The sequence below is a fragment of the Oncorhynchus tshawytscha genome, linkage group LG25 (genome assembly GCF_018296145.1).
Source record: "Oncorhynchus tshawytscha isolate Ot180627B linkage group LG25, Otsh_v2.0, whole genome shotgun sequence".
Taxonomy (NCBI): Eukaryota; Metazoa; Chordata; class Actinopteri; order Salmoniformes; family Salmonidae; genus Oncorhynchus; species Oncorhynchus tshawytscha.
In genome coordinates this window covers 25,904,620-25,930,273 of record NC_056453.1, presented here as the reverse complement: position 1 = coordinate 25,930,273, position 25,654 = coordinate 25,904,620, and the positions used below count along the sequence as shown (strand labels likewise).

At 43.0% G+C, this 25,654-nt stretch overlaps 1 protein-coding gene across 2 annotated transcripts; it reads left to right on the top strand.

Annotated features, from left to right (window-relative positions):
* The first annotated feature begins 2,376 nt into the window (after positions 1–2,376).
* On the top strand, positions 2,377–24,628 carry col1a1b (collagen, type I, alpha 1b). Of its 2 annotated transcripts, XM_024388104.2 has the most exons (49): positions 2,377–2,593; positions 4,334–4,537; positions 5,238–5,269; positions 5,787–5,822; positions 6,481–6,576; positions 7,255–7,326; positions 8,351–8,395; positions 8,806–8,859; positions 9,190–9,243; positions 9,606–9,659; positions 9,869–9,922; positions 10,195–10,248; positions 10,367–10,411; positions 10,664–10,717; positions 11,001–11,045; positions 11,170–11,223; positions 11,762–11,860; positions 12,116–12,160; positions 12,354–12,452; positions 12,747–12,800; positions 13,138–13,245; positions 14,071–14,124; positions 14,521–14,619; positions 14,856–14,909; positions 15,155–15,253; positions 15,452–15,505; positions 15,702–15,755; positions 15,945–15,998; positions 16,122–16,175; positions 16,382–16,426; positions 16,676–16,774; positions 17,026–17,241; positions 17,442–17,495; positions 17,649–17,702; positions 17,840–17,947; positions 18,497–18,550; positions 18,718–18,771; positions 18,950–19,111; positions 19,460–19,567; positions 19,710–19,871; positions 20,239–20,346; positions 20,685–20,738; positions 20,858–20,965; positions 21,197–21,250; positions 21,578–21,685; positions 21,814–22,105; positions 22,345–22,535; positions 22,699–22,941; positions 23,351–24,628. In XM_024388104.2, exons 1-49 carry the CDS (start codon positions 2,512–2,514, stop codon positions 23,495–23,497), a joined length of 4,383 nt encoding a protein of 1,460 aa, XP_024243872.1. In that variant the 5' UTR covers positions 2,377–2,511; the 3' UTR covers positions 23,498–24,628. The 2 variants fall into 2 exon arrangements, with proteins under 2 accessions (XP_024243872.1, XP_024243873.1); XM_024388105.2 differs by lacking the exons at positions 17,840–17,947; positions 18,497–18,550.
* Positions 24,629–25,654: the final 1,026 nt, after the last annotated feature.

Genomic DNA, 25,654 nt, shown 5'->3' with positions numbered 1-25,654 from the left:
TCTGCAAGGCTTAACCTGTGTCCAGGATACCAGCCCATAGAGTCTTTTGTTTTACAACAGTAGCTCAATAACGTTTGAATAATAATGCAGCAAAACATTTCATTTTCCCCTCTGATATGACGTTTTTTCATTGTAATAAGAACGTTAGACATGTTTCTAGGTTGAATGCCCTTAGTGACATACAGCAGAAGAAAACCCGAATGGGAGAAGGAATGAGGTCAGATGTGGCCACGTTTATAGAAGCTGCAACGTGTCCTCTCACTGAGAGTGCAATGAGAGGGCTTTGTAATACTGCCACATTTTCTTCTCTTCTTCTTCTCTAGCGTCATCGTACACGTGGGAGGGGCCACTCAGATTTGGATAAGCTGCATTATGCATGTCATGCAATTACAGTGCATTCAATGCCAGCAGCGATCGTTGTGCTCGATTGTATGCCATTCAACAGTCTTTGTCAAATTCGTGTCAACCATACGCTGAATGTGATGAGTGAAACAAAATCACAAAATGAATGAGCCTTCTATCTCCTGAGAATAAAAACAGAATGTTGGATGCACATTTTAGGTATTTAATTTAATATAAGTTTTCTTCAATAGTAAACACTTGAATGAGAGTGCATTACAAGTAATCTATTCATTTCTAAATCATCTCGACAACTTCACAAACTCATAACACATATCGTTCAAAACATCAGTATCTCAAGCTTCCCCCGGGGCATTTCTATAAGTCCTCTATAACTGGGCCACTCACATGCCATATAGTCTATGTCTAATCTCATCCTAATACAATTCAATAATGTTAACATCAGTGCAATCAATCAATACAATGACATGAGGCCCCTGACCCATGAGAGATGGAGGGTTCCCTAGCCAGCCTTGCATAAACAATTAACATCTCTGTGTGTAAAAGTCTGTGCATATAAGTCAATCAACGCTTAAAGTAATTGTCCAGTAAACATCTCACGTTTAAAAGTTCATATATAATAACTCATACCCAAATAAGGTCCTATACTCATATTTGTGGCCAATGCATAAATTGGAGGAAATAAACAAACACTTCAAAAACCCTACATCATACTTGTATCTCAAACAGATTTCTAAAACAAAATGCTTGCTATTTCCCCATAGAGGATGATGTCATCCTCCTGAGGAGGATGAGCTGGCCAATCAGCCTTCTACTTGCATGAATATTTTTTATGACTTGTATACACCCACAACATTCCAACACAGAACAGCTTATTTTTAACATACTATTTTAGAAGTTGAACTATTTAACTCAAATTGTAATTAATTGTAGGTCATATTTCATAGAAATCTGGAAACACTGGTGACTTTCTGTGCAATCAGATAATTATTCTGATCTTGCATTTCATGACACAGTCCTGAAAAACATCCCCATCCAACAACATCTCAAGATTCACAACACAAAACCAGCTGTTATGCCACATAAAAAAGTCCTTAGGCTACAACACAATTGAAACAATAAAACACTTAATTGCATCTATCAGATATACAGTGTTGGGGAGTAGTGAACTACATGTAGTTCAACTAGTAATTGAACTACATTTTGCAGTAGCTTGGTGGTAGTTGAACTAAATTCAAATCTAGGTCATGTTTTCAGTAGTTAGTTCATGTTTTATATATGTAGCAGTGTAGCTAACAACTGGAACTACACACTACTTTTTTTTTTTTTGCAAAATAAAATATGGGTGAATAAGGCAATAATGTCCTCTCATTTTCAACATCAGACCTGCCTAATTCTCACTTGAAACATAGTTTTTGTGTCTACTAGGCTAAATGACACATTCTGTTAACATCTGATCATATGTTCTTGCAATTTGGTAGTCTATGATATTTCAGATGTAGATATGATAATATATTACAAAGTAGTTTAGATGTAGTGAACTACTTTCCCAAACTAACTTTAGTTAAGTAAATTATATTTTATTCATTAAGGTTAGCTTTAGTTTAGCTGAACTCCTTCCATTGTAAAGTCATTGTTAGCTTGGTAAAGTATATTTGCAGAGCAACTTCCCCAACACAGATATACAGCAGGGAATATAGCCTTCTGTTTTGACTAAGAGAAAACAGATTCCAAAGTGTTGATCAAAACGATGGAGTGTTCTCCACATCTTGCCTCAAGTTGAACAAAAGTGGTCAGTGCAAAGACCATCCACCGGGTCGGGTAACCGTTTGAAGATGAAAAAGGAAAAAACCGCACCGGTGTTTGAATGTCCACGTTTTAACCAAAATGTGAACTTGTTTGACACCCTCCTCCCCCCTTGTGAAGGAGGGACTCCTTTCACTTGTACAAGTTATCTTCTGCGCCCAGGACCTCCCCAAAAGTTTGGCATATAAAAACCCAGTTCACTCATTTGTTTAGGCAGTAGGGAGGTTCTGTCAGGGTCTGGATTGGAGTAACAAAGTGCCGGACCCTACTTTTTATGGTTGGAGTCTGAGGAGTTAAAACAGGATTCCCCTTGCCTCAAAGAGTCTACATGTCTAATATTTAGACATGTTCAGCTTTGTGGATATTCGGTTAGCGCTGCTGCTCAGCGCAGCAGTGCTATTGGCAAGAGGTCAAGGAGAGGACGATAGTAAGTATCACTTTATATGAGATTATGGGACACAGGGACGCTCGCAAGAACAATGGATAGCGCGTAAAGGGACCGTTCTATTATGTTTGGGATGATGTAAATAACGCTTACCTACCCTGTGGGACACCTGACGTTATATTGTCAGCAAATATCATCAAAGGGGTTATATCATTGCTTTCGGAGCTCCGAAGCTCGATGCATTGAACAAGGATTGTATATTTTTTTGCTTCCATGGCTGCTGTTTTCTCTGGCGTGCAGACACATGTTCAGTGAGCCCCATGCGCTCGTTTTTCACGCGCTATTTCATGTCCTCCGGCAAGGGAAATTCTAGCTGTTGCAAAAGCTTGGATGCGCAATGATGACATGATGTTAAAATGGAATTGGAATAAAATACAAATCTACAAACCACTTGAAACAATTATATTACTTATATATTACTTACAAATAAGAAATAGGGAAATGTTTTTCAGAAAAATAATAAAATAGTATTGGCATTGACGCCTATCACCAAAATCTAGGAATTATATTATGTACAATGGCAACAACGAATTGTGCCTGGACTGAAACAAACTCCTGAAAGATTAGGCGATAGGAAAGCCATATTCCCCATTAGCCTACTAGTATACATGGAAATGTGTAGCCTATTTAATACACTTCATGGCATCTGCAATAAGAACTTTCCATTGATTGATTTATAATAACTTTAAACCAGGGAGGCTAATTAAGTGAAAATAGTTGTACTATGACGTCTTCAGGAATTGTCTAGACATCAATTTATCAGATTGGGTGGGTATAGCTAGGGGGGGTGTGGCTCGGTGGATTATAAAGTCATTGTACAGGCTTGGAGCGCAGCTCTGTGGCAGATATTGGAAATGTTGGCTTCATCACCAGAATGACAAAACAAGCCTGGGCCGACTGCCCAAATCACCACACGAACCCTCGCCAGCACACGAACCCTCGCCAGTGTGCCTTGCTTGGCTACATGTAGGATATACAGGCCTGTATGACTTTGTCTATAGGCCTAGGCCTACTTCATATTCTTTCGCTTGTAGTTCAAAGTTCAAACATAGGCCTGGGTAAATGTCATTACACATTATGCATGCCACGAAGATTTTCATGCCATTTGGAAACTTTTTTATGTTTTGCATTTTCACCAACCACGTCACAACTCCATTAGACATCCCCATGGCCTTTGGCCAATACTGGTCTACTGCAAAGGCAACAACCAGTGCAACACAATAGGACATTCAGATCATTTATGTCTATAGTTTGGAAAACAATGAAGAGAGAACCCTGTCTCTGTAGGCTACTTTCTCTTAAAAATTCTCTAAATCTATGATATATCAAAAAATATTCTCTAGTTGGGCCATGAGCCTGGGATGTTGGTAGGTATAGGCCTTGCTAATCTTATGCCTATGTCATTCATTGGGAGTGGTCTCCTAGGATCCTACATTATGACTACCTGTGGCAGGACTCGAGTTTTACAGCCATGACTGGTTTGCTATTTTTGAATTGTTCGTGCATTGTGTCATTCATATTCAACTGGATTTGGGTCTAAATTACACATTAGAAGAAGTATTCTTAAACAGTTTGTTCTGTTTAAATAATGTATCATTTTTTATCAGACATTCAGACAGTATAATTGCAGCAATCGTTTGCTTTTGAAATGCTCACTTCTGATAGGTCTATTCAATTGCCATGTGACTTACCTTACGTTTCCAAAACTCTCCATCTTCGCAGGCGGATTCGGCAGCTGCTCGTTGGACGGCCAACAGTACAACGATAAGGATGTATGGAAACCAGAACCCTGCCAGATCTGCGTCTGCGACAGCGGAACCGTTATGTGCGACGAAGTGATTTGCGAGGACACAACCGACTGCGCCGACCCTATCATCCCCGACGGCGAATGCTGTCCTATCTGCCCCGATGACTCCGAGAGCGAGGGTAGCCTACCTTTGATGACCACTTACACCTGTGCCTTTTGGTAGCGTTCTGGCGCCCCCAGTGGCACCAATAGGCTGCAACGTTTCCAGTTATAGACAGAGGGGGACAAAGGGAACCGGGCGGGCCTTACACAGCCTTACACGCTGGCCATTACTTAGAATGGACTGTGGATACCTCATTGAGGATAAGCAGCAAAAAAAATCACATCGGATATTACTATTGCTTTTCTTTCCCCCACACCTTCTTTATGAATGGATTAACCCTGTTCAATGCTGGAGATGTGGATGTGCAGATACATTTTACACTCACATCTTCACTAGGCAAGTCAGTTAAGAACAAATTCTTATTTACAATGACAGCCTACCGGGGAACAGTGGGTTAACTGTCTTGTTCAGGGGCAGAACGACAGATTTTGCTCCGGGATTCAATCCAGCAATCTTTCAGTTACTGGCCCAACGCTCTTACCACTAGGCTACCTGCCGCCCCAAGGCAGGTATATAGGCCTAATCAGCATTAGGCCTGTAATGCCTTCACACCCTGCTATATGGGATCCAGCCATACATTAATTGTCAACACGGTATTATTGTACATTGAGAATCATTGTTTTACAGGATATGTTTTTTACTACCAAGTTCATGGGTGATATGAGTTTATAAGGGGTAATAATAATATGATCTCTTCCTCTTAATTGATTTCATAGATCCCCAGTTACCAGAACGTCCTCAGCCAGAGGTATTTATGCACATTTTACAACTAGTATAGATTGTGTTAATTATGTTATTATGTCATGTTTTATATGTGTTATAACACATGTATTATTGTGTTATTATGTCATATTTTATATGTGTTATAACACATGTATTATTGTGTTATTATGTCATGTTTTATATGTGTTATAACACATGTATTATTGTGTTATTATGTCAGTGAAAAATCAAATGATCAATGTATTAACATTATTGAATAATGATTGAACTCTGGCCTTCTTACAGGCCTCATAAATAAGCCCATATGTTCATTATGGTTCATATTTATTCAAACTGTGATACCTTTCAACCCTGCTGTAGGCCTACCATGTAATCCTCCACCAAAGGTTCAATGCCTTCATTTATGCTAGGCCTACTCTACGTGTGTACTGACTCTAGTAGTTCATAGCCCAGTAGGCTTACACCGCTCTCATTGAAGTGTCGTGCAGTGAAACAAGCACTGCAGCACACCTGATTCTCTTCCTCTTGTTGTACATCCACAGGGACCACAGGGAGGTGATGGCCCCAAGGGTGACGATGTAAGATTTAAACGGTTTATTTTCAGAAATAAAATGAAATCATACAAACATACATATATATATATATTTACTAAGGGTACAGTTTTTCCATGAAAGACAGGGGGAAAATCACGGTGCATTAGTGTCACTGATTCTTTGGATGAAGCATGGCTTTGTGGAAGGTTGAGGTTGAGATTTGAATTGTAAAAGATTGTAAAAACAGGTGGGTATTTCAGAAGGGGAGGAGCTGGGGTTTAGGCAAAGGCTTTGACTTATCTGCTGTTTCTGTTCAGTACAGATTTAAGTACCTCAGCACAGAAAAGCTATTTTGCAGTATAGTTAATACTATGTCATTTTAACTACTTAACTTATACCAATCTTTCAAAGTAATGATTGACATTAGTTTCTAGAGACTGGTATGTATTTTTCAAGGATTTGACCTATTGACCTATCAACCTTTGGTGGAACATTGACTTTTGCATCACAGGTCAAGTGCTCCTGTGGGTGGTAAAATCCAGATGTAGCTTTCTAGCACATGGAGCCCCAGATTCAATAATTTGAGATTTTTGTTTTGTGGGGAAAACAGCAGAGCCAGAACTGCTATTCATGGCATGCTTATCCATCTCTCTGTCTTTGTTACTAAGAACCTATGTATCTGTCTGTCTGTCCATCTCTCCAGGGTCCTGAGGGTGTTCCAGGTAACGATGGCGTGGATGGCCAGCCTGGCCTGCCCGGCCCCCCAGGCCCCCCTGGACCTCCTGGCCTTGGCGGCGGAGTAAGTTACCGCCATGACAAAATCATATCCAAAGGCTATTTCCTGTGGATATTTACCAGGCACTACCAGTCTAGTACCAGAGTTATCCATATCCATGGTTTTTGGTATGCCTGAGAGGAAATATTAATAGATATCTAAGTTAGAGAGTAGTGAGTGTATGTCCCTGCTCCTTTCAGCACCAGCGGTGTGTGGACAGCTCCCTAGTCTCTAAATCTGGTTTGTGGAGGAGAGGAATTAGACTAGAGACAGAATACAGAGGCACACAATAAACTGTTATGATTGTTGAGACAGTTGGTAGTAGAGGGAGACTATTCCTCCTTCTTGATGGTGATGATAGAAGTGACTAGCCACATTGTATGATTCATTGTTTCATGTATCAAGCTGTTATTTCCCCCTCTGACTAAGGTTGCATCCCAAATGGAACACTATTCCCTATATAATGCACTACATTTGACCAGGGTCAGTAGGGCGCTGGTCAAAAGTAGTGCACAATATAGGGAATAGGGTGCCATCTGGGACTCAACCTATGACTGAGTTACAGACAATTTTATAAACAGTTGTAACCAGTTATGAACAGTTGTAACCAGCCGTTTTGTCACCTCTATGCTGTATGCTTAAGAAACATCCACAACTTAAAGAAATGAGAAAACAATTGATTATTTATTTCCTTTCCTGCAGGTCTTCTCTCCTCAGATGCACCATGGTTATGACCAGAAATCCAGCGGTGGCCAGGCCCAAATGGGACAGATGGTATGAATGTCCTCATCTTGTCTTCCTCTGTGCTGTTTTAGTGATCAAAGTGGAGCCACATTTGCAGGCTAAATTGAGCTAAGAGGTCTGGTCTCAGGCAGTATCAAGCACCATTGTGAACTGTATGCAGCACATACTAGATGACAACATTTATGTTGTCTGGATTCAGAAATGCACAACCATTATGTAAGTGGTCTATACCAAGCCTCTACAAAAGCAGTCTTCAGAGCAGTGTTTAAGATATATAGTTTAAGGTACCAATTACTTCACAATGGAAGAAGTTACACTACACTATAGATACCCATATAAAAAGTAGTTCACTACATCCAAACTACTTTGTGAAAAAATATATTATCTAAATCTGAAATGTCATAGACTACAAATTGCAAGAACATATCACTCTGGAGTCAGATGTTAATAGAATGTGTAATTTAGCCTAGTAGACACAAAAACTATGTTTCAAGTGAGAATTAGGCAGGTCTGAACACAGAACCGCCAAGATTTGAGTTGAATTCAACAACCACCAAGCTACTACAAATGTAGTTTAATTACTAGTTGAACTATATGCAAAACCGTTCGGATGCTACAGACAGAAGTTGATACATCAGCCGTACCGAAGTGCCGTGAAGCTTGTGGGTGTCGTGGAGCAAAAACAACCAACATGTACGTGTTCGTGAGAGTCTCGCCTTTTGATTTCTTTATTATACAGAATCGATTTCCGCGGGGGCGCACACATCAACTCTAGCTAGATGGTATTGCTGTTTTGAAGATCATGGATCCTGTCATGGTTAGGTGACGATTTGCCTATGCAGTGTAGTTTACACTAAGCTGTACAGTACAGTACAACACTTTCAGGTTTGCAGTAGTCCTCTGGTAGTGATTGCTCACAATGATCAGCTATGTATTTTATGCTTTAGATTACAATACCTCACATATTCACTTCATCTCAATCAAGGGAGGTAATGTACTGCTACCAATGGTGTAATTTATGAATTGACTAATTGGTTGTTGTGTTTTCCATCAGGGCCCTATGGGGCCCCGTGGTCTTGCTGGCCCACCAGGCAACACCGTAAGTATCCTTTCATTATTTCTTTTCATTTTCAACAACAACAACCTCACTCATCCCATGTTTTATAAGACAAATAACGAAACATGTATTTGAATCTCTTTTTGTTATACCAGGTGTGATATATAGGTGTAAAAATCATTCCAGTTATAACATTTGTTGTACATACATTTATACAGTATACAGTGTAGTATATTTATATTTGACTTAAGTAATATATATCTTATAACAATACTTCTTATAGGGCCGGTTTCCCAGACAGATTAACCTTGATCCTGAACTAAAAAGATCATTCAATGGAGATTCTTCATTGAGCATGTTTTTAGGCCAGGAAAACCGGGCCGTATTACTAATAACAGTAGTGTATATAACCTCTGTCTCATGGTTGGATCTGTGTTCCTGTCCTCCACCAGGGTCCCCCCGGTCACCATGGTCCCCCTGGCGAGCCCGGTGAGCCTGGCGGTTCTGTGAGTATCCAAAAATGAGAACTTCCTGTTGATTTAAATATCAACTGACACACATTCTGAAAGCACCACTTCCTGACCATGACCAATAGTTGTAGTAGCAGCCCCCATACCCCCAAAAAGCCCCCCCCACAAACACACACACAGACACACACACTTCATCCAATTGTGTTTACTTTATATTTCACTGAGCCCTGACATTTGTGATGTACAGCAGTTATAGTAACTATACTCATGCACTAGCAACCTTTGCGAACCAACATCGACACACAATATCATCAATTTTGAAAGGACACACACACACATCCACTCATCTTTGTTTGTTCCTTGTAGGGTCCCATGGGTGAACGTGGTGCAATGGGCCCCCATGGCAAGAACGGAGATAATGTACGTCATATATTTTGCACGATCTCAATTTTCATTCTATTTCATTCCATTTGTTAGATCTGTAGCTCGAAAGCCCTGTTCATTTGTAAAAACAGAACTCAACATAGACTTGTCTAGTTTTCCCCCTTTGCAACTTACACCACAATATTTTCCCCAATGTATATTGTATTGACATGTTATCATTACATACATTTTAATAATATAATCATAGTAATTGTATCATCCATTTTTTATACAGTTTTTTTATGCCACATTATTATCACTGTTTGTATTAGCGGCAGAATTATTCACAGTGAGAGGACCTCTCTGTCTCTGTGTCTCTCCATTAACCTCTGTCTCCATCCCTCCTCTCTACTCTACAGGGTGAGCCTGGCAGGTCTGGTCGCCCCGGTGAGCGTGGCTCCGCTGGCCCTCAGGTGAGTAGCCCTTTAACCCTATAGGTCAAGGGCCAGTAGCTCCTGTCAAAACAGACCTGGTTCATATCAGTAAAGGACCTACAGGTCAGATTTGTGTGTTTGATGAGAACCATTCTAATAGACCAATAAAAATGCATTTTAGTTTCAACACTGAAAAGGCAACACTATTTTCTTTAGTCCACAACATTTCTTCTTCTCCTATCCTACAGGGTGGTCGTGGAACCCCTGGAACTCCTGGCCTCCCCGGCATCAAGGGACACAGAGTGAGTAGTATAAGGAGGAGGAGGGACTTGAGGATTCTCCAGGGTGAAGTTTATCCTAGGTACAGATCTAGGATCAGCTTTCCCTCCCCAAATCCTTTCCCTAACCATTAGCAGGGGAAATGAATAACTGACCCAAGGAAAGCTACTAAGGGCAACTTCACTCTACTCCCACGATGATATGATGGCCATGACATTACAACTTTCCTACATTACACTCCTAACCATACAGAATAACAGCTAACCTAACAAATGCTCTTTGATATCATCCTCAGGGTTTCAATGGTATGGATGGCGCCAAGGGAGACGGTGGCCCAGCTGGCCCTAAGGTTAGAAGTCTATCTAATGATATCTATCGCCATGTGAGTCTATCATTACCTGTTGTGGAGAACTCATCTGTTCCCTGGTGTTTTCTTCCTATTTTTCTCTGTATCCCTCCGACCACAGGGAGAGGGTGGTTCCCCTGGATCCAGTGGCAACTCCGGTGCTATGGTGAGTATCCCGTTCATATGACAAATACACTTTGATTTCATTTAAGTAAAGCTCTCGTCTCATTAAACACATCAGAGCCCATTAACTCTCGGGAACTTTAAAGATATCAACCTGCTTTCCAGGAGTAGCAAAGACTAAATCATGTCCGTTTTTTAAACAAAACATTATGGCCCAGTGAAAGTAGCCAGCCAGCATTACTGTACTATCTAGCATTACTGAACTCCCTCTGCCTCACCCCTCCCGTCTCCCCAGGGTGCACGTGGTCTTCCTGGTGAGAGAGGCCGCCCTGGACCTGCTGGCTCTTCTGTAAGTACCACACTGCACTGCCCTCACTTCATTTGATTGATAGATTGTTTGATCACAACATGAATCGCAGAAAAACCTTAGACACTATCTCCAATGACACAGAAAAGTCTGAGACTTGATGTCATGTTGATGTATTGCTGCAATACCCCTAAATATCAACTCCTTTCTTTAATGCGCAGTATGCTTACACTTGTTCACCTGGCCAATATGCTTTCATAAATTGTTCTTATCAGAACCAGAAATAAATAGAATTGATAATCATTTCCCCCGCTTCTTCCTCTAGGGTGCTCGTGGTAACGATGGTAACTCTGGTCCTGCTGGATCTAATGTAAGTATCTTTATTACTGGTGACTAACCTGTCAACCTGTCAAAGCAATTCAGGGTACACCATTCAGTGTCATGTGTTGGTCCTGACTATGCGAATTTAACAAGTGTTTATTTGATCTTTTCAGGGACCCACTGGCCCATCTGGTGCCCCTGGATTCCCCGGAGGTGCTGGAGCTAAAGTATGTCATACCCCCCACCCCAACCCGCTAACCCTAACCCTAATCCTCTTGTTGCATCTCAATTCTCCCAAAGTGTGCCCTTGTACAATCCTCACCATGCATTTTCAAAGCACTGGATAGAGGCAGTTTCACCCATATTTCTTACACCAGCCTTTTTCTCTCAAATCCATGATTTAAAGTGAACAAGTACACTCTTAGGGCAGAAGGACAGAGAATTAGAACCCAGATTGAGAACCTGATCTGATATAGGCAGTGGCCACCAGATGGCATATGTACACCTCGTCAGTACAGAGCTCTATCAGAGAGGAAACAATGAGAAGAGTGAGAAGATGAAGTCGTACAGAATATGAATGACATAAAAACAACAAATTATTAATTATTTTCCTACATTCCTATGCACACACACACCCACACACACACACACACAATCCCCCCTCTCCGTCCCCCTACACACACACACAACGGTAACATCAGTCACAAAGACTAAATATCCAGTATGCATACGCCATCCTAATTCCCTCTCTGCTGCCCCCCTTAGGGAGAGACCGGTCCTCAAGGTGGACGTGGCTCAGACGGACCCCAAGGATCTCGTGGAGAGCCCGGTAACCCCGGACCCGCTGGTGCTGCTGGACCCTCTGTGAGTACTGTTGTGCATGCATATGCTTGCCCTGATATGATTATTTGTCCTGGTTGCTAATGCTTATATGTCCTTATCTTACATACTGTATATCCTTATCCTTATATATATATATATATGTGTGTATATTCTTATGGTTTCCCTCATAGTGCACCATCTAACCTCTGACCCCTGAAGTTTACTGTAATATAATGTCCCCCAACCCCTTCCCCTCTCTCTTCCTCTCTTTTCCCCTCTTCTCCTCTAACCAAACAGGGTGCCCCTGGAGGTGATGGCCAAGCAGGAGGCAAGGGTTCCACTGTAAGTATGAGCCATGTGGATACATCAAACTGATTGTTCAGATGATCTATGATAGATTATGTTCAAATTAATACGGGTAATACTTCATATAGAAATGATAATATATGCCAATATATGCAAAACGACTAACAGTATAGTATGTCCATACTGGTACTGGTACACTAACGTTTGTCTCCTCTTGTCTGTCCCAAAGGGTGCTGCTGGTATCTCTGGTGCTCCTGGTTTCCCAGGAACTCGTGGCCCCGCTGGACCCCCTGGATCTGGTGGTGGACCCGGCCCCAAGGGTAACCATGTGAGTACCACTGTTACGATCACTATTTTGTAAATTGGTCAAATAGCATTTAATGTATACGCTCGCTATGCTGCATTATTTTGTGATGTGCTTGTGCTATTTTGAACAAGCAGTCATGGCGAGTATTGTTTTGTAAATTGGTACAACACAAAATTCAATAGAACACAGTCATTTAATGCCTCTCTATGGGGTATAACTTTGTAGCACTTCACTCCATTTTGTGATGTGTAATATTGACCAGGAAGTAGTGGTGTGTTACCTGATGTGATTTGTTTGTTTGTTTTTCCCTTACAGGGTGAGCACGGAGCCCAAGGCCCCAAGGGAGAGCCCGGTGTAAAGGGAGAGCCTGTAAGTCTGCAATGAACTCTATGATATATCACCTATGGAAACACAATCTTGCACACTGTATTTAGCAATCAGCTTACCATGTCTGAAAAATTTAGAGCCTGTATCCGGGACACAGATTAAACAAGCCCAGTTCTGGACCAACAAGCATCTTCACTGGAAAATCCCAATGAATGCAGCTTTTTGTTCAGGACTATGATCAATCTGTGTCTGGGCCATAGGTGTCTAACCCAGGTGTATAACCTGTTTCTTCTGAAGCTGTTGTTAGACTGGTGAGTTTACTGTACTATGGGTCTGGTCTCATGTCTGACCCCTCCTTTCCAACTCTTTCTCCAACCAGGGTTCCGCTGGTCCCGGTGGACCCCCTGGACCCTCTGGTGAGGAGGGAAAGAGAGGCGCCCGTGGTGAGCCCGGTGGAGCTGGTGGTGTTGGACCCCCTGGAGAGCGTGTACGTTCCCCACCTCTGACTCCTCAGCCCCCTTCTCCTATGTCAGATAACCCTTCCCTGAAGTGCCTCTCCTCATAACAAATGTGTCTCTACATAGACAGATTCATTTCAAAGTGTTTGCGTTTTGTTTTCTCCATATGATGACAGTAAATATGTTTATTTATTTTAGAATTTGAAAAACCATAAACCAACCATCAGAGCCTCATCCACCAGTCTATACTACTTAGAGCCTCAGCCACCAGTCTATACTACTTAGAGCCTCAGCCACCAGTCTATACTACTTAGAGCCTCAGCCACCAGTCTATACTACTTAGAGCCTCAGCCACCAGTCTATACTACTTAGAGCCTCAGCCACCAGTCTATACTACTTAGAGCCTCAGCCACCAGTCTATACTACTTAGCCTCAGCCACCAGTCTATACTACTTAGAGCCTCAGCCACCAGTCTATACTACTTAGAGCCTCAGCCACCAGTCTATACTACTTAGAGCCTCAGCCACCAGTCTATACTACTTAGAGCCTCAGCCACCAGTCTATACTACTTAGAGCCTCAGCCACCAGTCTATACTACTTAGAGCCTCAGCCACCAGTCTATACTACTTAGAGCCTCAGCCACCAGTCTATACTACTTAGAGCCTCAGCCACCAGTCTATACTACTTAGAGCCTCAGCCACCAGTCTATACTACTTAGGCCCACAACCATCTGCATACTGTAGAATACGTTGAATTCCCAGGGGTCAGTGTTTGTCAGTCAAGCCCTGATTTTGTGACATGGTGTGCCTGTGCTATGGTCCCATGTGTAATTTTGGTCCTGTTTCTTCCAACAGGGTATGGCTGGTATGCGTGGTTTCCCCGGCTCTGATGGAGCTGCCGGTGGCAAGGTGAGTCAACAGTCAGATATAATGATAATGATATAATCCTATAATAATATGTGTACCTTGTGTATGCGACCAATACACTTTGATTTGATTTTAATAGTTAATAAACCCTCAACTATAAAGCCATGGTCTAAGAAACATGACACCTGGTGTGTGGAGTGAAGCGCCATGTTTGGTCATACATGACATGAAGGAGTACTGTAAGCATCGTAGCAGAACATTGTATTGAATCTAGAAACACATTTTATTCAGCACATGATCCTTAAATATGCTGTCTGTGTGTGTCCTTATGGTTACCCTCATATAGCACTATTTCACCTTTGAGCCCTGGAGCTTACTGTAATGCTTACCTATCAAAACATGGCGCAGACATCACCAATTGATCTTCCTATGTGATAGGGTGGCCCTGGTGAGCGTGGAGCCAATGGACCAATGGGAGCCCAAGGTGCCACTGGTGAGGCTGGTCGTCCTGGCGAGCCTGGCATGCCTGGATCCAAGGTGAGTGGTACCTGTCCACATCTCTCTCTATTTCTCTCTTTCTCATTGAAAAAACAAAAAAACGACCATCAATTCACCATGTGACCTTTAACTTTACTGTAAGAGCATGCACAGTTTAGGACATGATATATCATTCACATAGATTTTGTGCAGACTTGTAGTCTTTGAGTATTGTAACCTGTATTCTCAGGTAGAATTTCATCTAATGAGTTTTCTTCTCTCCCTGCCTGCTGCAGGGTATGACTGGTAGCCCTGGTAGCCCCGGACCCGATGGGAAAGTTGGCCCTGCTGTAAGTACTACTGACCTATTCACTGCAAACTCAATGCATCCCTAATTACTATATTATTACTATGATATATAATAAACTATATTGGAAAGAGGACATTATCGAGAGGACACGTTTTGTCCTCCACGTCTCTTAGTCGTGATGCAACGACTGTGGATCATGTGGTAGTCATGTCATTTGTTCAATCTGGAAGGCACCAAACCCTTTCATAACATGTGTGATCCTTCTCTTCTCCTGATGTACTGTAGGGTATCACTGGAAACGACGGTCGCTCCGGACCCCCAGGCTCCTCAGGAGCCAGAGGTCAGCCTGGAGTCATGGGATTCCCTGGACCCAAAGGACCTGGTGTGAGTAAACAAACAAGCTAACAAACATACAAACAAATTAACATTAATTTCCCTCCTAAATAGTTGTTACTAACTAATTATTTTCACCATACTATTTCATATACTGAACAAATCTAAATGAATGTTAGGGGTCGTGTGTTCAGTGTGTTTTCTGACACACTGTATAAAATATAAATGTTGTCTGTCTCTTCCGTATAGGGTGACAATGGCAAGCCCGGTGAGAGAGGTGAAGCTGGAGCTGTTGGTGGTCTTGTAAGTAAAGCTATACTTATACCTGAAACAGATAGGATCGATCCTTCATACTGTGTCCTTTATGCGATATGGGCCCAATTTTGGACTGAAGTCCATGTTAAGTCAACTTATATCAAGTCAGAATAGGGCCCTTTGTCTATAAGCCATTTGTGTGTTTTCTTCGGTTTGTAATAGACGCCATCTTGTTTCTGTCTAGGGTGCTCCTGGTAAAGATGGTGACTCTGGTGCTCCTGGACCCCAAGGGCCTGCTGTACGTATTCACAAATATCTTTCTTAGAATGAATGGTACATTTAGCCACACACATCTCCAGTACATTGTCTCCTTCAATATTGGATTGTCTCTTAACACATTGAGACACATTTGTATGAATTCATTCATGAGCCACCCAGACACCATACTTAAACTGCGCGCTGATATAGTTCCCCCCTTGTGTTCCAGGGTTCTCAAGGAGAGAAAGGAGAGGGCGGCCCCGCCGGGCCTAATGGATTCCAAGTAGGTTACCAATCACAAACCTAACCTCCACAATCATTACTTGTCTCCATATTCACATTTTCAACCAATAATGTTTCATGTTGACCTGAAATCCCAACCACACCTCTCCCATCTTCCCTATAGGGTCTGCCTGGAACTCAGGGAGCTACTGGTGAGCCTGGCAAGGCTGGTGAGCAGGTAAGTAGTACCCTCCATCACAGAGGTCCTATAGGTTCTAGATGTAATTCCATGACATATTGTATTGAAATTGGAAAAGTATATCTTATATACTGCTGGAAAGCAAGTTTTTTTTACCCAAATGCAGTTGTTGCTATAAAAAGGGCTATAAATACATTTGATTGATTGATTGATTGACTGAACCCCCCTCCCCTGTCGCTCCACAGGGTGGGCCCGGTGAGGTTGGAGGTCCTGGCCCCAGTGGATCCAGAGTAAGTACAGTACCTTACTGCAGCTCTGAATAGGATCTGAACCCCCAGAAGCTGCCATCTGTCTAAGCTTCCCTCTTCAGTAGCTGTTCCATTACTAAACATGATGTTCACGGTCTTCTCCTCTCCTCCTATCTTCTTCTGCTCCTCTCCCACCGTCTTCTCCTCTCCTCCAACCTTCTCCTCCTCTTCCCCCCGTCTTCTCCTCCCCACCCCTCTTTTCCACCTCTTCTCCTCCCCTCTCTTCCTCAGGGTGACAGAGGTTTCCCAGGAGAGCGTGGTGGCATCGGATCTGCTGGCCCCGCTGGACCCCGTGGAGCCAATGGTTCTCCCGGTAACGATGGAGCTAGGGTAAGAGAACACTGGCGAGCACAGATACAGATGACGTCATTGATTAAATAATTCACTTGGTCCTTATGTTGATCCAAGGACTGAGAATTACATTAGGCCCCATACAACCATATCATTAGTCATTTTCTTATTTATTTTTGCACCGCAACAAATATTTTTCTGGATGTAACATTTTTTTTGTTGATATATTATTTGGCCATAATGTGAAAGGAGTTTTAATGTATGTGTCTCTGTCTACCATATTTGTTCAGGGTGAGAGTGGTGCTGCTGGTGCCCCTGGCGGTATGGGAGCCCCAGGTCTGCAGGGAATGCCCGGAGAGCGCGGCTCAGGCGGCAACTCTGGTGCCAAGGGAGAACGAGGTGATGGTGGCCCCAAGGGAGCCGACGGTGGCCCTGGAAAAGACGGCATGCGTGGTATGACTGGACCCATCGGACCCCCTGGACCCACTGGTGCTCATGGAGAGAAGGTAAGAGCAAAATGCTGTTTGGATGATACGGTTTGATTACTCAGTAAACAGTGCAATATCATTTGTTGAAAAACTATAGTGTAGCTACAGCCTTGATGTATAACATTCTTTTTTAAAGTATTAAGTATTCAATTGAGACAAATATGAGATAGTTTTATTCTCATCTGGTCGCCACTCTCTCTTTCTCTCTCTGTGTTTAGGGTGAGGGTGGTCTCGGAGGCCCCCCTGGCCCCACTGGAGGTCGCGGTTCCCCTGTGAGTATCTTTCAATGACATACTACATCTTCATCTGCTTATGACGGTGATGTAATACGCCAAATGATGGCACGCCATTTGTCTTTATCACACTGTACAAGCTTTTCATTCCCAACCTCTGACCCTGTGTGTTTTCCAACCATAATCCTCCAGGGTGAGCGTGGTGAGCATGGTGCCCCTGGACCTGCTGGATTCGCTGGACCCCCTGTGAGTAGCATCATCACCCAGCCTGGTCCAGTCCAGAACACTCTGAAGCTGGTCACTGTTCTGTTTCCAGTGGAATCCCATAACCCAGTAATGACCAGTCCTGACCAGTCCTTTCCACTTCTCTCTTCCCACTTCAGGGTGCTGATGGTCAGCCTGGCAACAAGGGAGAGACCGGTAACAACGGCCCCAAGGGTGAGGCTGGTGCTCCCGGGCCCGGTGGACCTGTTGGTGCTCCCGGACCTCAGGTATGGCTGTCTGAGGCTGTCCAATCAGCTTTAACTCCCGACCCCCCAGACCCTCCCCCCCAACTAGAACATTTTATAATGTGTCCAACTGATGCATACTTATCATTTGCATTCAAATTTCCAAGATAGATAGAAAAATACATTTTTCATGTTGCTGTTTGTTCCTGAATCAACCAATTCAGGATCAGTTTGCAAATATACAGGACAAGTTACTTTTAGCTAACAGGGCACCTGTGTACAACATATATATCCTGAAACGTACTGTAATACAGTGACCGATTTAAAAAGTGCTGAATAGGTGACTGAATAGGTGATGTGACTGTTAGTTTGTCCTGTGTTTGTTTTTATTTGATTTAATTTCACCTTTATCTAACCAGGTAGGCTAGTTGTTCTCATTTACAACTGCGACCTGGCCAAGATAAAGCAAGCAGTTCGACACATACAACAACACAGTATTAAATAATATAGTAATGTTCAGTGCATATATTTATTATCCTAGGTTCTATTTATTGTCTTTATGGCCTAAATCCCTGCTGTTTGTGTCCTCAGGGGCCCGCTGGTAATTCTGGTACTAAAGGAACTCGTGGTGCACCTGGACCCCCTGTAAGAACCTCAAACTTCTCCTCAAAGCAACACTTTTAATTGCTTTCAACTGAACAAAAATGTATACAAAACATATAGTTGTAAAGTATGTGTTTTTTTGTGAAAGCTATTCTGTTATCTCATGTGTGTGTGTGTGTGCGTGTGCGTGTGTGTGTGTCTGTCTGTAGGGTGCTTCTGGTATGCCTGGTCCTGGTGGGAGAGTCGGTCCTCCTGGTGGAAGTGTAAGTTCACCTAACCAAGGTCCTCCATCTTCTCAACAATCTACCAAACAGTCCCATTCATGCACACTGAAACATATCACGTTTGGCTTCTTGAGTTAAACATCTTTAACTCACATACTTTTATATTTTAAAAAATGTTGCTCTGAACAAACTCGCCTCATCTCCTAAATGTTTTCAGGGAGCCCCCGGATCCGCAGGCCCCCCCGGCCCCGCTGGTAAAGAGGGACAGAGAGGTGGACGTGGTGAAACTGGTAATGCTGGTCGCCCTGGTGAGGCTGGAGCCGCCGGACCCCCAGGTCCCTCAGGAGCCTCTGGATCTAAGGGTAACGATGGTCCAATGGTAAGTAAAGTAAAGTAAACATATATAAACAACAACAGCAGCAATAAACAAAGTAGTAAACAGAACAACACATCAAATACTAAAGGGATGAAGGGATATTGGGCCAAAACAACAATTATTATATATTTCAAGCATTACAAAACAAAATAAAAACTATGTAATGTACCAGATGGAATGTTAAAAAACAACAACTATAAAACAGAAAAAAATACAAATTAAAATCTGTAATGCTACTTTATTTGTAACATATGTATGTAGTCAAGTTTAAACCATGTTGATGCATCTCTTTATAAAGGCTTGTTCTGTTTCTCCCTGCTGCAGTGAATAATCTGTCATCTTTTTCTCCAGGGAGCCCCAGGAACCCCCGGACCCGGAGGTATTGCTGGACAGCGTGGTATTGTGGGTGGCCCCGGAGGAAGGGGACCCAGCGGTACTGCAGGAATACCAGGAACAGCTGTGAGTGTTCCCATCAACAACAACCCCCCCAAAACACTGACCATATTACTCTTAACCTCTTATCAAAAGTATTAACTCACAAAAAAAGCACTTTTGTCTTAGCTTTGTCTTAACCCTTGACTTGTCCCTTGTCCTCTCTCAGGGAGAGCCCGGTAAGCAGGGACCTGGCGGCCCCGTCGGTGAGCGTGGCTCCCCTGGCCCCATGGGACCCCCTGGCTTGTCTGGTGCGCCCGGTGAAGCTGGTCGTGAGGGTTCCACTGGTCACGATGGTGTTTCTGGTCGCGATGGACCCCCCGGCCCCAAGGTAAGCTTCCACTATCAAACCACCTGCTACACTGAACCTCTGTTATAAACAACATTGCTGCTGGATAATACATATAAACAGACTATTTGTCTTATAATGTATACACTTACTGCATTTTTAAGTAGAGCTTTTCAAGATGCTCAAAGAGCTTTACAGTGTAAGAGAGGAAACTCACCTCATCCACCAACAGGAAACTCACCTCATCCACCAACACTTGTCCATATCACTGGCGACATTACCCTGATGGCTCTTTGTCTGTGTGTGTGTGTGTGTGTGTGTGTGTGTGTGTGTGTGTGTGTGTTGTGTGTGTGTGTGTGTGTTTGTCCGTGTTTGTCCGTGTTTGTCTGTGTGTGTGTGTTCATTGCAGGGTGACCGTGGTGAGAATGGTAATGCTGGTTCCCCTGGTGCTCCCGGACCTCCCGGTGCCCCCGGTCCCTCTGGTGCTTCTGGCAAGTCTGGTAGCCGTGGAGAGTCTGTAAGTACCTCTTCTCGTCAATTTAGGGGTCGACTATATTAACATTCAGGCCTTAGAATTATTTATTTTTCATTTTGGACATTTGTTGGACTAGCTCGCAATGTTACCCTGACATACCCTGGGATACATCAATGTTACCCTGACATACCCTGGGATACATACCCTGTGATACATCAATGTGCTGTATATGAGCAGATTAGTGAATCACCATTCATTCAGGTATTATTTATATATTTTATTATATGCAGTTATTCTTTACGCACGTATCATTATCCTTGATTCTCTCTCTCTCTCTCTCTCTCTCTCTCTCTATCTCTCTCTCTCTCTCTCTCCCTCAGGGTCCTGCTGGTCCCGCTGGCCCTAACGGTCCTGCTGGTGGTCGTGGTGGTCTTGTAAGTTTTCTGTCAGCATTTTGGCATCCATACACCTTAACCTAATGCTTTGTAAGGCTGTCCGATATTTATTGGCAGTGTTGAATACCTGTTTGACCCCTTGGCCTATCTCTCTGCAGGGACCTGCTGGTGCTCGTGGAGACAAGGGAGAGGCTGGAGAGGGTGGAGAGAGAGGCCACAAGGGACACAGAGGTTTAAACGGCATGCCCGGTCTTCCTGGACCCTCTGTGAGTATACCAGGCTTATTATATTATACAACTCCTGACTAATCTAATGGATCATATGTTAAAGTAAGGTGCTACTCTTTATGCTTATGTACTGCCATTTTAAAAGTCGTTTTTATCGGATTTGAGGTATTAAGGAAGCATGCACATTGTCTCTGGGTTGAAGATCTGTTGTTCTCTAGGCTTTACCATGGCTGATCTAATGTGTGATTAATGTGATGTGTCTGGTTCTAGGGTTCCCCTGGCGAGTCTGGGCCTGCTGGACTTAACGGACCTTCTGGACCCCGAGTGAGTGTGAAACACACTTCAAGCCCACCAATAGAACATGAATCAAGGCTGATAATACAATATACATATGTCATGTTGTGTTCTTTACCATAACAACACGATTACACACATCAGATTACGCAGGGATTTCCGATCTATTCCTTTATTAAAGCGATGTTGCCGGTGGAGTGGAAGGAATAGGACCTCTAAATGAAGGCAATTGATGAAGGCTGAAATGTCAAGTTGTTAATAGTTGTTTAAATAAATAATGGTGAGCGAGTGTTGTGTCTGTTCCTTTTCAAGGGATATGACTTCTAAAGGAGTTGTTGTTTTGTCTCTGTCCTACAGGGACCCCATGGTTCTTCTGGCTCCACTGGCAAAGATGGCATGAACGGTCTGCCTGGACCCATTGGACCCCCCGGACCCCGTGGTCGCAATGGAGAGATGGGAGCAGCTGTAAGTCTCACACTGACCTCTTCCTTTCCTCCACAAGCACACACAGCACACAGAACACAGCACAGAACACAGCACACAGCCTTTGAGGACAGTTTTGACCCCTTTCTATCCTCTTCTTTCCTACCCAGGGTGCTCCTGGTTCTCCTGGTCTGCCCGGACCTCCAGGTCCCGCTGGCGGCGGCTTCCATGTCGCACCGATCTACAACCAGGAGAAGGGACCTGACCCCATGCGAGGAGGAGGAGGATACCACTACCGCGCTGACGAGCCTGACATGATGAACAACCGTGACATGGATGTGGACACCACCCTGAAGAGCCTCAGCCAGAAGGTGGAGAACATCCGCAGCCCCGAGGGATCCCAGAAGAACCCCGCCCGCATGTGCCGTGACATCAGGATGTGCCACCCCGAGTGGAAGAGCGGTAAGTTCCAGGCTCAGTCCAGCCCACCTCCAGACAGACACTGGTCACGGGCTAGGCATGCTGTGATCAGTGATTGATTGGTTGGTTGAAATTATAAGACACTCAAAACACAGCCAAAAACATCAAAGAGCTAGCAGCCTACATAAAAAAAACTCAAAGAATAACTTGACTTTATTTAACTTTTATTTTCACCTTAAGCACCTTGATGGCTTATCTTCTGTTCTTTCTTTAACCCACAGGCCAGTACTGGGTGGACCCCAACCAGGGCTCTCCTCTGGATGCTGTCCAGGTCTACTGCAACATGGAAACCGGAGAGACCTGTGTCTATCCATCCCAGGATACCGTCCCCATGAAGAACTGGTACACCAGCAAGAACATCAGGGAGAAGAAGCACGTCTGGTTCTCAGAGTCTATGGACAATGGCTTCCAGGTATGGACCATTCAGCGTAACCAGGTGACAGAATGACTCGGTCTTACACTCAAACCTGGATCGCTAGGGACATGGGACTTGACTTGGACTTGAGGTTTAGTGTCCTGCCTTCACTACAACACTACCTTCATGATACTAACCCCCATCCTCTCTCCCTCTCCAGTTCCAGTATGGTAGCGAGGGATCCAACCCAGAAGATGTCAACATCCAGCTGACCTTCATGCGCCTGATGTCCAACGAAGCTTCCCAGAACGTCACGTACCACTGCAAGAACAGCATTGCCTACATGGACGAGGCCACAGGCAACCTGAAGAAGGCCCTGCTGCTCCAGGGAGCCAACGAGATCGAGATCAGAGCCGAGGGCAACAGCCGCTTCACATACAGCGTCAGCGAGGACGGCTGCACGGTGAGACGCCTACTACTACGGTCTACTTTTACTGTCCTATACTCTCTTCCGTTATCTTTCAACTCCCTTCTGAGCTCTTCCACTCGCTGCTATCTCTTCTCTCTTTACTCTCGTATTTAACTGTCTTCTACGGTCTTCTACTCTCCTCTTCTCTCTTCTACTCTGTTGTCTTTATATCTCGCCTCTCTTTTTTGTTTTGTTCATCTGCTATCACATGAGGTGGTGCTGCATTGGCTTCCTTTTGAGATTAGACAGTGTGAAATGCATATTAAGGAACTCAAGATAGATGAAGTGATTAAATAAAAGAGAGGTTATGTAGAGGTTAGTGTGTTACCAACCCCTTTTACCAAGACTGGTTTTTGATTCTGACCCATGCTCCCTCCTCTCTCTCTCTCTCTCCATTCCACAGTCACATACTGGCACATGGGGCAAGACAGTCATCGACTACAAGACATCAAAAACATCTCGCCTGCCCATCATTGACATCGCTCCTATGGACGTTGGTGCACCTGATCAGGAGTTTGGCGTCGAAGTTGGCCCCGTCTGCTTCGTATAAAAAAAAGAAATGTGGACATGAAATTGTTTTTTTTCTAGCCGTCATCTCTAATTCTATTTTCTATGCATTACCTACAAACTCATTCGGTTGCCAAACAGTTCCACGAGTTTGAAACTACTCTGCTGAAGACGTCGTTTGTGTGTTTTTGATTCTGAATAATTTGTTTGAGGGGACTGCTACTTCAACCGAAACCTACAACAAGCAAGGACACTTAAAAAATAATATTTTGTTTCCACTGGACACAAGAAAATGATTTTAAGTGGTAAAGTGTAAAATCTCCCCCGGAGAAACACAATGAGATACAGGTGACTTTTTTTACCACTGCGGAAGGACAATGAAACCATCAAATGCTATGTACCATTTTCTGGTATTAAATACATCTTAAAAATCGAGTGTCTTGTTCTAAATTCATGACAAAAAAAACCATCTGAAAGTTCACCTTCACTTTAAATACCTTAATGGCTACCTCAGAGAAGAAGTCCATGTTACCCTAAATGTTTCATGAACTCTAGGGCAGATTTTACGCTACAGGAGTATTATTAGAAAGAAAACAACTGTCAAAGGTGCTATAATATCAACACATGAGGTCCAGTTATTGGTATTTGATAGAGAATTCCTTTCCTGTCATAATTAGCTAACAACCATCGGATCTTTGGTGCTAACAAATCAACACAATGTCTTCCTTGTTGTCAATGTAGTTCAATTGTTTTCTTTGTCAAGTGTTGGTTAATTAACAGTTCCGGAATATGACTTACTGTGGATATAATTCATGCTATGGTGTCTGGTGCAGATTTAAGCAAGTGGTTTTGTTTTTAGTTATATTTCATTTCCCCTGCCCCCACCTGATGTTTAAGTGTCATCCCTTTATGTGTGCCTTACCCTTCCGATTGTCCCTTTCACTGCACCACTCAACCCCCCCATCCTTTCGTTTGTGTTTTGTTTGTTGAAAAAATAGAGTTTCTAAAAAAAGAAAAGAGTAAAAAAAAAATCTGAGAAGCAGACACACTTCCATGGTTTTGAAAAAAGAGAATCTGTACTGATGTTGTACATGTATAATAAATCAAGATGTTTTTAATTATTTGGATACTGAATAAAGCATGTGAAGTGGTCTACTCAATGTTTGACATGTCACCTTGGTTTCCTCCATTCATTTCACATCATACCTAAATCAAACCAGCAGCCGACAATCCAGTGACAGTGGCTGATTGATTATACAAATGTAATATTTTATATAGGTTATTTTTGGCTGTTGGTAAAATAATCTCCCAAATAGTTTAAAGTGTAACTTCCCTTAAAATCCTGAAATGTGATATTCTAGGCACATTGTCAAACACATCATTCCAAAAATAGCCCATGTTGACCCCTTTTTTGGGAAACATAATATTAAGGAATTAACTGTAGCCCTAGTTGTCACAACTGACTTGGTGGGCTATCCATTCCTCCTCATCGAGCCCTGAGTGTGACTTGCGCGACAGATGCAGGATGGTAAGGAGCAATTTGAAAATAAAAAAAAAGTGACGTGCTATTAGGCACAGTTGTTTTGGTTGAAATAAACGAACAATTTTTTAAATCTCTAGTGCTCCAAATGTGCAGCTACACAAGAATTACGCAATAATAAATATTAGTTGACCATAATATACATGACCATCTGCATAGTCAGCCACACATTTTGATTGAAGCTTCTGAGCCTTATCACCGTTTTGTTCGATCCTATAATTAGCAATGTAGCCTTGTACTGACCCCTAGTGGAATTCCATGGAACAGTTCTCGAATTACGACAGAGTGGGGCAGGCTACTGTGTGGGTTACTGTCCGTCTACCTACTGCAGGTCTTCTATGGAAAGACGTTTTAACATAATCTTCCAAACCAGAGTGCTGCGTGGCAAGACACGTTCACAAGTCCAGTCACAAAACGGAGACATGCTGAAACGTGTGGATGCTATTCTACTACAATGCCCTTTTATGGATCATCTGCATTTTTGTTTTGTATATGAAGCCCAGATGACAAGTGGAGTTTTGATTCTGGTAATATATATACTTTTTAAAGGGAATTTGTCTTCCTAAGGATGATTTGGATCAAATGGAATAGTCGATGCTGCATGCTCCTGTGTGTGGTGCAATTTGAATTGTGTATTTGTTGTAGCCTATTTGTCTGTTT